Source organism: Mastigoproctus giganteus, chromosome 14 (genome assembly GCF_048544385.1).
Source record: "Mastigoproctus giganteus isolate SK-2022 chromosome 14, ASM4854438v1, whole genome shotgun sequence".
Classification (NCBI taxonomy): Eukaryota; Metazoa; Arthropoda; class Arachnida; order Uropygi; family Thelyphonidae; genus Mastigoproctus; species Mastigoproctus giganteus.
Genome location: NC_143588.1, coordinates 76,088,029 through 76,100,091, shown reverse-complemented (window position 1 = coordinate 76,100,091; position 12,063 = coordinate 76,088,029). Strand labels below are relative to the sequence as shown.

Sequence of the window (12,063 nt, the reverse complement as noted above, 5' to 3'; positions counted from 1 at the left end):
ATGTGGAAGAAGGTGTTTGTTCCCACATTTAGGAGGGAGAGATCATTGTCAGTGAGCATATGCTCTATGACTCGTCCCCTTCCATTGATGTCAGCACTACCCCACAGAGTGTTATGTCCATTGAAATCCCCAAGAATTAAACAAGGGGAGGGCAATTGCATGATAAGATCATCAAGGTCTTTCTGGGGGATGTCAATCCCAGGTGGCAAATAAACAGAGCAGACAGTTAATAAGAACCCCACTGTAAGGCGAATTGCTACAGCTTCAATGCTAGTTGTAAGCTGCAAAGCCTGAAATGGGATCTGGTTGCCGACGAGGATTGCGACTCCTCCGTGGGCAGACCCATCCACAATTCTATCCTTACGAATGATGGTAATGTTATACATGGTGGGGTCATCATTTGCCTTTAAATAAGTCTCCTGTACGCAAAAGCAAACTGGTTTGTGCTTTTGCAGGAGTGCCTTGATGTCGTCAGTATTTTGCCGGAATCCACGACAATTCCACTGTAGGAATTTAGCCATTATTTGGACTTGGTGGGTCCATCAGGCGGCTTCCGAGGTGCTGAGGGCTTAATTTTGTCAGTCTTGGATTTATCTTTCCTGGGGAAGTATGGACGCTGTCCTGTGTCCATTTCTTCCTCAGCAAAGAGTTCCAAAACTGACTCATCATGTACCTCCTTCTGCTCGACATCCATGTTTTCCTGGGTACTAGGTGTTACTTCCCCTTTCTTATTCTTTTCTTTTGCTTTTGTAACTTGTGGAGCATTAGGAGGTATCGATATAGGAGTGGCAGCTGATTGGTCCTTTTGTGCAGGTTTTTGGGAGCTTAAAAGATAACGTGCAATGGGAGTAAATGATTCTTTTGGAGGGACAGACATGTCCGTCTGAGTCCCAATCGAACATCTCCCTGCTACCTTCTGGGCGTAGGTAGGTTTTTTGATGTTAAGAGGTTTCACTGCTTTTCTTGCCTCCTGGTACGATATGTTTAGCTCTGCCTTCAGCCGTTGAATTTCTTTTTCTTCTTTCCACCTCTGGCATGCCCTTGAATAGGCCGGATGTTCTCCCTCACAGTTAATGCAGGTGGGTTTAGTGGCTGAACATGCTGTTGTTTCGTGGTCCTTTGCACCGCACCGGGCGCATGCAAGGACTCCACGGCAGGCCATTTGAGAATGTCCATACTTCTGACATTTAAAACACCGTAAAGGGTTCGGAATGTATGGACGTACTGGACAGTTGATGTATCCAGCTTTAATCTCATCAGGAGGTTTGGGAGAGTTAAAAGTCAGGATAACACTCCTGGTTTTAACAATTTTCCCATCCCTTCGCGCAGTGATTCTCTTGACGGCAGTAACTCCCTGTGGTTGTAATTCGGAGCAGATTTCCTCCTCGGTGACGTCGAGAAGGTCCCACTCCGAAATGACACCTCTCGATGAATTTAGTGTTCTGTGTGGTGTCACTGTTATGGGTATACCTCCGATTGATGTTACTCGGAGTAGATGTTCAGACTGCCCGTCATTTTTTGTTTCAATCAAGAGGTCCCCAGAACGGAGCCTCTTAACTGACTTGGGTGTACCTGCTAACCCATCCAACCCTTTTTGTATAAAAAAGGGCGACATTTTACCAATCGGTGTTTCATTGGTGGAATGCATTATTAAGAACCTTGGGACAGGCCCTGATGGTAGTTCGGTTCGCTGCCTCTTTGTAGCAATAATGCTATCTGCCTCTCCGTCGTTATTTTCAGATAGGGACCGGGTTGGGGCCCCTGAAGGAATACGTTTATCAGGATTCATATAGTTTTTTTAATTGTTCAGTGCCCGGGCTCCCCACCCACCACGGAGCCCAAAGGGACGCCCACTACCCGGCATGCAATAAATGCGCTCGGGAGTGGGACGCCAGGGCTACCCAGACACTATACCCGCACCGCCGCCAGCCTGAATCCTGTCCCTCGGACCATGAGGGTAGGGGCGTGGCATTGACACGGTTGACCCTCGCAGGCGAACCTACTAGCCGATTGATCCTAGCCGGGCCTTCCAGGACCACCCGTCTTGTCGAAGCAGGGGCCAAAGTGGTGTATTGAAGCTGGGCCCCTCAACCACCAGGATCCCCCTTTCCGAATTTCCACGGGTCGCAGCGCACGGCAAACACGCCGGATTCCATTGATGTAAGCCCGGAACCTAGGCTGTGGGCGTTGGATCCCAGTGATGCTAGTCTGGAAGTCCAGCAGCGTCACTGGGAGGTCCCCTCACCACGTACAGGTGCCCACGTCGAGGGGTCCTCCAATGCAAAAGTATTTTTTCTCTGAAGCACATATATTAACATTCTCTAAAAATGAGTAAATACATGCAAGCACTTGAAGATGAACAGCACCTGCGTTGGGAACAATGTTTTGTACTGTTAATAATTAATGTGTTCCCTCCCTTTCTCCCAGTGTTAACAAAATGGATTATATGTGCACCCATTATGTTAGTTAAAGTTATGTGAATTCTCCACACTTCTGCACACAGTTCTTGGCAAAGTGAACTGAAACATGAAATTCAAAGGTGCTATATACTGCATAACAATACTATGCAATATACTAGCAAATTTTCAATATAATGATGTTGCCTGTAGACAAGCTATTCAGAAATTGCAGGACTCAGTTCACACTTCAAATTTTATTACAGACACATGATATATTTTGAATAAGCCATACTAAAATGCATATAAAATCCTATATTGTTGATTGGGAAATGATAGTGACTTTATCGCAGCGTCAAAATATAAAAAATAATTTTTCACACATGCAACAATAGCAATTTGTTTTTAACGTTGACAGGTATAAAGAAATAACAACACCGCTTTCTGTTGAGTTTCGATAATTTCCAGTAATTACTAAAATATAGGAAAAATCATCACAAGATACGTAAAAGTACATACCTTTATTAATTTACAATTTAAAACAAAATTATAAAATAAAATGAATGCCAAATTCAGCAGATGTTGCTGCCATGTGTCACAGCACACAGGGGCAATACAATAAGGAAGTTAATACATTAACTGCCATAATGTCAATAAAAATAGATTCCTGGGGTCTCGCTCTCTCTTTTTTTTTTTGGAAATATAATTAAAAGACTGTTAATGAAAAATGAATGCATTTATTAATTACATTTATTACTGTTAATTGCTGATTCTCACTGTGTGTCCCATGGCAAAATTTTATTTTTATAGCAATAAGCCATTACACTCAAATGTTGTTTCTTGCCCTTATCAACCATTATGACCACAGAATAATTACTCTGGTTATGACCTTGTCTGAACATGTTTAGCTATCTGGATATTTCATACTATGTATATAAGTGCTCAGTTTTGCCGTGGCTTCATTGAAAGTCTGAAAAAGCTTCATTGAAAGTTAGTTACAAAAACTAAACAACAGATGTGAAGTACAAACATTGTCTCTCACTCTTATCAACTGCTATGACCACAGAGCAGTTACTACAATCTAGCATGAATGAATCTGGTAATTAGGGTGGGTGTGTATGTGCATGGTTATTTCACACTAAGTACTCAGTTTTGCCATGGCTGCATGAGGATGAACAAACATGGCTACAAAAATTCTAGATAAGTTTTTATACGATGATTATAATTAATTTACATATCTCAAATAAATGCAGATTTATGGCAATAAACAAAAAAACAGTACAGTATTATTTTTTATAATTTTATAACACAAAAAACTGCATATTACCATATATTCCAGATAAGTTAACTTTTAAAGGTCCAAAATTTACTTCCAAACCCATCAGTTGACTTATATGCTTGGTACAAAACACAATCTTAAATTCACATATACCTAATATCATATATATATATATATATATATATCTCAACCTAAGTACTAAAAAATTGTCTAAAATTTTAATGCAACTCTTCCATCCACCCAACTCATGTGAACATCAACAAAAACTCCTGCTGGAAACTATTTTTAGCATTCTGGTTTTTCTGAAAAGAATCATCAGTTTTAAGAAATAATACTCTTTACTAAAAGTAAACTTTTGAGATTTTAATTTCTTATAGCAAACACTTCCACATTAAGCCATAATTTATAGAGAAACCAATTTGCAGTAGAGTACTAATCAGGCATCAAGGAATGGCCCAGCTACATAATCAATGCTTCTTGTATCATACTGCATCAATAAAGAAAGAGCAACATCATCACCAATGTCTATAGGTAACAGTTTTGTGACCTTCTAAATGTGAGAATGCTGTGTACATTTACCACTTCCCTTACACTTTACTCTGCAGCATGATAAAATCATTGTATACTTTTAAAATAAGGTGCAAAAATAAGTGAATTAAAAAGCAGACAGCAGTTATTAATCTAGGTTTCACAATATTTCACTTTGCAAGATGTAAGAGATAAACATTTTCAATTTTAAGGTGTTGCCTGGAATGAAACTCATATATCCATATATGAGCTGTAATATAGCTCATATATATTATAGCTATAAGTTCTATGTGTTCTCTGAGCAGTTTGTTTGCTGGATGGGAAAAACCTGAGTTTCTGGGAGGGGAAAAGCCATGCTACTCTTGCCGCCTGAGACTAATCGGTTTGAAAAAAGCCTAAAAAACTTCCTCGCATAATTGCCAGGAATTGAACCCAGATTTACCACACGGTGTGAGAGAATGGTGAGTGCAACCACTGTGTTACTCACAAAAGCACATGAAAGACAACTGTAAAGGTGTGGGGGGGGGAGTTGACATATGGATGAACGTACGATTAAGAACACATTTTCAAGGCTAAAAATACAAGTTAAGTTATACGCCAGAACATGTGTTATTACATAAACTAAACTATTTATATATGAACTACTTCAGATATACCATGATCTATCGAAAAAAAATTTAAACCAAAAATCATATTTTAGATCTGTTGGGTCATGTAGATTCATTTTACATTACAGAATATGCTGTTTGTGATGCTAAGGTAGAGGAGTCACTCTGAACAGTAAAGTGAACTGTGACATAAATGTTGTATCATATAGCTTAATTCTGAAAAAAGTGAGAGACACTGTCTTGAGGGATTAACGTGTTAATTCCATGAGATTAAATTCCTTAAATTTCATTTACGTTTCACACCAGTATTAGCAAATTATTAAAAATATTTCTTAAATTATATAAATTTTTGTGATAAGATTGCTCCATGGGTTACCTCTAAGTATTGAGGTTATTTTTGAAAAGTTGACTTTTTTGAAAATTCAAGAAAATGGTACAAAAATATTTTTATGCATGTGATAAGCGGAATGTAATTTATTAACTTAAAACACTTTTACTGCTGGTATGGCATAAGAATATCAGAAGAGTACTTTCAAAATGATAACGTACAGTCTAAAGGTTTTTACAGTGTGGTACAATCTAAAGCATGGATTGATACATAATCCCGCATCACCTTCGGAACACATGATTCTCTACTTCTCTTTTGCCCTCTTTTGGTATGTGTACAAACAAATGGCAGTACACACGCCAAAAGAGGGCATGTGTACTATGCTCTTTTGGCATGAAAAGAAGAGAATCATGTATCCTCCCGGTAGGTGTATAAAGATGGCAGTATCTCATTGCATTTTTCTTGCAGAGGGTACCAGGCACAGAAGAAGGAAAAATGACATACAGCTGTCTCAGAGGGATTTTCACCAGATTTTTTTCTGCCATTAATCCCATTTCCGAAAGTATGGTGATTTAAAAATCGTTGCAATCCATATAACTGAAATTTTTTTACCAACCTGCCCTTGGTAAAGAGCATGGGTATTTGGCAGGCATACATCCACAAAATGTAAAAACATGTTTTTGTACCACTTTACAGTTCCACACACAACTGAACTCAGCATCACATCAGATCTGTCCACTGAACCCATATTTTTGTTATATGCATTTACACATAGTGGTGTCATTATTTTTATTTTAGTTTTCTTGTCAATTATGCCAGTATCAAACATCTTGCCTGCCTGAAGTGTTTTTAGTATTCTAGCTTCCCTTCTGTCAAGCCAATGCAGTGCCATCATAATATCTATGCAGAATAATTGTGTTGCACCTTTCAGCAATTTTTCCTTCAAATTGAATGGTGGCATTCCTTTCATTTTGGACAAACAGTGCCATCAGGATTGGTTCTCTTTTCATGCAGTTCCTTAGAAAATAGTGGACTTGAATACCAGTTATTTGTACACAGAATATAACCTTTACCTAAGTATGACTGAAGTAAATTCATTACAATAGCTCCACTCACACCTAAATTTGCATTTACTGGTACTTCAGTGGTGGGTCCAGTGTAAGGTCAAGGATATATTCTGTCTTTACATACATAAAACAAACTGTTTATACCAAATCTATGTAATTTTGTGTGAATGTGCTGTTTTATGCCAAGTTGTCCTTTAAACAGAAAAAAGCTCTCATCAATACCAGAAATTTTAAAATGGATAAAAGTGTCCAATTTTTTTTTTTTCTTAGAATATTCGGTACAGATCTCATCTTATGCATGTAACTGCATTTTTACCTGTTCCCCAATACAACTAAAATGCAGCATTCTGAGTAAAGAGAAGACTATCTCTTGCCATAATCTCAGAAAAAGTTGGGAATTTCAAAAGATAATTATTTGACTAGTATTCTTTTAATAACAGTTTCTTATTCCATACCATAAGTACAAATATATCAATAAAACAATAAATTTCTAACAAAATTTTCTTTCCATTGTCCTGATGAGTGCAAAAGTTTGGTCACATTCTCAGTTTATGTTAATGGCATAAGTATTTATCTCTTCAACTACTAATTTTTGTGACTTAAAATTACCACAACCATCAGTAACTCAGTTACTATCATCAAACTGATATATTTTAGGAGCGTACTTATCCCTACACCATTTCATTTCATTTGTTTCTAACCGCTGCTTCTTTGTAGGCCGTCTGATTTCTCCACCAGAATCAAAAAACTTACCCCAATATAATACTGGAATTTTTTGTTGCTACTAACCTCTATTTTATCAGACAAAACATTTTCAGAATCTTTGGCATCAGATTCATGATTTTAATAGACTTCTAACACTATCACACAATAAAACCGAAACTTTCCTAAGCCACCATTATCAATTGTTTATACATCATTCTGCAGTAATGCTATGCTCAGAATTTATAAACAAAAACTACCAGGTCTGACTTCCAATATTTGTAATTGATGGTTTATTTGAAAGCCAGCAGATGACAACACTTATCCATAAAGTTTTAGTAGCTTAACTTTACACAATCATAATACATAGCATGTTGAATTTATTACTTGTGTATAGTGAGTCGAGTGCTGGCTATCAGTGATGAATGCAATGCCCAACTCTAATTGAGCACAGTACCTAAAGGGTTAAAAAAGCAATCCATAATTTCTAGAAATAAACCAAAAAAAAAAAAAAAAACACTATTTCCATTAGAAATTAAAACATGTGCCACATTTTATGAATTAGCAAGTACACCAAACACCTACCTCTCCAGCAAAAAAGCAGCAGTGTTTCCTCTCAATATGTTTGCCAAATGTCATATGCAAAAGAGTAAGTCTCATATGTAATGTTTCAATTATATCACTTTCTCTGGCAAGAGGATGTTTGCGACGTGCAGATTCTCTTCGTGGCATTTGTGCTTTTATACTTTGAAATCTTTGTTGAGTAGACATTCTCAATCTGTGAAATTCTGAATTCAGTATAGTAGAAGATAAAGTATTGAAATGCTTGCATACCTGCAAAAAATAAAAAAATAAATACACACATTCACACAAAGTTCAGAGACATAACACTTATAAGTATATAGGTAAATTAAATGAGGATCAAATTTAAGAATAGTTATCCCTGTTCAGAACTTTCAATTGGCTTTGTGGATACAGAGCAGTAAGTAATCTAAACTGAGTCAGTGAGGGAAAGCATTCATAAGTAATAAAAATAATTATAACCTGTTACCTTAAATAACTCATCTGGCTGATTTTAAGCCAATCTTCCTATATAACAATATGGAGCTTATTAAGCCAGTGGTTATTAGCAGTTTGGCAATGGATCCTGCAGACAAATGTTTCTTAAGATTATCATGAAAACTTCTCTTGAATAAATGTGGATCATGCACAATTCTATGCACTTTTCCATGTAAACAAATATAATAAATTCTCTACTTCAACCATAACTGATGCTCTAGAATGATTTAGTTAAGTAACATTTAGAGTATTTACTACCTTCACCAAATACCAAGATTTTTTCTTATTCTTGATTCTTTCTTGATTCTTGATTGACTAAAGAATGACTTATTCTTTAGTCAATCCCAATAAATCAAATGTTTTGCACACATTAAATTGGCACTCTCCCAAGGTCCATTATTTTAAGAGCAGCAAAATTTCATTAAAAGAAGAGTAAATAAATATAAATACACAGATTTAAATCAAGTCTGTATGCTTCCACACAAATGTGCACAGCCTGTCGATAACTATGCCACTTGTATATATTGTTGTCAGAAACAGTTACATTGGAGCTGCAAGCCCTCTCGTCACCTTATGGATGTGTGAGAGTTTATACCTACCTGTAAATGTCTAACACAGAACAGGTGCTACATACTATACACATTTAGTGATATTTCACCTTTTAGATCTCGGCATACATTTCAGTCTCAATATAGTTATAGCTGGCAAAATTCGTTTATTTTTGGCACTTATACAGGCTTATTAGTCTTTAATTTTTTTTTTTTTTTTTTTTTTTCAGTCTTATTTGGTTTTTTAAACTATTACTGTTAGTATTTCCATTTAAATTATACAGGGTGTCAGGGCTAGAGGTATCCAAAAATGCACACATATCTCAGCATCTATAAGGTGTATTAAAATAATTTTTTTGTTATTATACAGAGCATAGTAACTCACCAAGTTTTTATGAAGGTTAGTAAAGTTCAATTTACAAAGTTTGACATCTGTCAAGTTACAAAAAACTTGACAGATGTCAAAACGATACTCGAGCTCTTGCCAAGTGTTTTCCAGAATCTGAGGTGTTATTAGAGCAACTGCTTCAACGATGCGCTGTTTCAAATCATCCAAATCCCGAACTTTTCTCTGGTACACACAGTCTTTAATAAAGTCCCATGCAAAAAAGTCCAAAGGAGTCGTATCTGGAGATCTAGGCGGCCAGGCAGTTGGGCCTCCTCTTCCAATCCAACTACCAGAAAAAGTGTTGTTCAAAAACGTGGTAACATCTCGATGAAAGTGTGGTGGAGCACCATCTTGCTGAAACCTGAAACCTGGGGGAATCTGTGGAACAGCAAAGATACTTAGTACAAATTAAGATACTTAGTATACCTAGATACTTAGTATAAATTATGAAAAAAATTGACCGATGACACCATTTTTCTGTACTCCTAACCAGACATTGACTTTTGGTGTGTCCCTTTCATTTTCGATCACTTGGTGAGGATTCTCTTTACCCTAAATGTGGCAATTGCGTCTGTTAACTTTCCCACAAATGTGAAAGGTTGATTCATCACTGAATAATAACAGATCAAGATAATTGGGATTGTCATCAATACGGCTGTTCATCTCAGCAGCAAAATCAGCTGTTAAGCGGTGATCATCTGGCTTAAGGCGTTGAAGAAGTTGAATTCTGTTTGCACGCAAACAGAGACGTTTGTGAACATGTAGCCTTGGTGCAGGCGAAGTTTTTACGGCTTAGGAAAATAGAAGTTTTTTCTGTTTTATTAACTTAAATTGGCATATTAACTTATTTTCTAGAGTAGCTCTATATTCCTAGTTACGATACTTGGTTTAAATTTTAACTTAGATAGAGATTTTGTAGGTTATTACTTAGTATCAGTAAGGGTATCCAATCCACGTGTTTTACAAATTTTGCAGAGCCGGTGAACGGGAAGTTTTTTAGCTTTTTTAGCAGCTTTATTGATTAATTGTTATATTAAATTATTTTCTGTTAAGTAGCTTACACACTTATTCAAGATCCTTGGTTTATTCTGAATTGAGACAGCGAAATTTTGAAAGTTAATTAATATAAGTGTCCGCAGATTTACTGTTCATAACTTGCCACCATTTTTATACGATACAACGTTACATCCCGAACTAGATAGCATTAGCTTAGTAAAGTATATAATATTATCAATCTTGTTGAACTTCATTGTCAATTAAATTGTACTATTTAACTAAATACATACAACGACTTAGATTTTACAAATGTAACACAATTAATTAATACATAACTTGATATGGAAGTTATATAAAGAAACTCGAAGATAATACTTGATACTAAAAAATATATACAGATATATAGTGTTACAACTGCATTGGGATACAAGTTTAGGGTTATAATTTTGTACTGAAATTGAAATTCTGTGGAAATTGAATCAAAATCATGACTCAGACCATCTAAATTGAGGGGCCCATCAAGCTCTCAGTTGCCCACATCAATGCCAGAGCTTGCACTTGATCATCACGCAACACAGTGGAAACCCCCAAGGCAGAATGCTCTGGTCCCACAGGAACTAGCAGTTGTTGGTGACTCTATTGTTGGGGAAACGGGGAACATGCTATGTAAAAAGGATAGGTGGAACAGGACCAGGGTATGTCTGCCAGGGGCAAAGGTTGATGACGGTGTAGAGTGGATATCATCTTTTACGGGCACAAAAGGTGATATTGTTGTACACGTTGGCACTAATGATATTAAGAGTAGGAGACTGGCAGAATTACTTAACAAGAACAGGTCACTGTTGAAAAAAAGCTGCGAATTATTGTTGAATTTGAAAGTGTCTGCAATTCTGCCCAGACACGATAGGAGGGGGTATATGATGAGAGCATTGTCGATCAATTCGGCCCTGCAAAGACTGTGCAAGGCTCAAGGGTAGAATTTTTTTCAGCCTGGTCTGTACTTGTTAACAGGAGAGACTGCTTCTACAGGGATGGGATACATTTAAATAGAAAGGGTGCAAGAATATTTGCTGATGCTATCGAGGCAGTGTTAGGTGGGTCGGAAAACTGCTAGCTTGGGGGGAGGATACAAGGACTAATAGATTAAGAGTAGCCACTGGCAGAGGTGAAAGTGATTCTTGCACTGCTTCTATTGGAATGGGCAGCAGCCTAAAAAACAAGATGCGCGGTATTTCAGAGACTGCTGGGAGTCATTGCGGTACAAATAAACACATGGGTTGTGTTAGGGTAGCTAAGAATAGGAACAGGTGCATGTATACTTGCATGTACATCAATGCTAGGAGTTTGGTAAATAAATTTGATGAATTTGAGGTATTGCTCAGAACGTCAAAGGCAGATATTGTTGGGATATCAGAGGCATGGTGTCACAGAGATATAAGGAATGCAGAATTGGAATTTGGGGAGTTCAATGTGAACAGGAAGGATAGGAAGGGAGGAGGGGTTATGCTATTAGTTAAAAAACACATAAAATCAAAGGAAGTGAAGCCAGTCGACATTGCTGGACAGTGCAGTGTCGAGTCAGTTTGGTGTGACATAAGCATTGGGAGATCAAAATTGAGAGTAGGAGTGAGCTATAGGACTAATGACTCTGATGAGTATAATAAGAAACTGTACAGGGAAATAGAGTGGGCCAGTAAATCAAAGAGTCTTATAATGGGGGATTTTAATTTCCCAGATATTGACTGGAATTTGTGGGTTGGTCACTCACACACTAGCAAGGCTTTTGTGGATTTATTGGATGATTGTTTTCTACATCAGCATGTTCGGGAGGCAACTAGAGGGAATAATACTCTTGATCTGATTATCAGTAATGATTCTTCATGCATTAAGAATCTGCAGATAAAGGAACCACTAAGTGGCAGTGATCACAGTGTGCTGATGTGGGATTTACTCAAAGAGGTAACTACTATCAGGGGTAAAGGGAAGGGTTTTTGCTTTCTTAAAGGTGACTACGGTGGTCTGAGACAGTATTTAAATTCTATAGGGTGGGACCAACTGATGATGTTACCAACAGCAAATTCAAAATGGGAAGCATTCAAAGAATTTATCTTGGAAGCTACTAGGCTTTACATACCAACTAAGAAATATTGTTCAAGGTTTAGGC

At 37.1% G+C, this 12,063-nt stretch overlaps 1 protein-coding gene across 3 annotated transcripts in view; it reads right to left on the bottom strand.

Moving 5' to 3' along the window:
- dmpd (F-box protein dampened) overlaps positions 1-12,063 on the bottom strand; it is a 158,255-nt gene that overhangs the window by 76,209 nt on the left and 69,983 nt on the right. For all 3 annotated transcript variants that reach the window (XM_090388227.1, XM_090388228.1, XM_090388229.1), the window contains exon 4: positions 7,494-7,742. In XM_090388227.1, the coding sequence (XP_090244353.1) occupies positions 7,494-7,742 (249 nt within the window). The remainder of the gene's footprint in view (positions 1-7,493; positions 7,743-12,063) is intronic.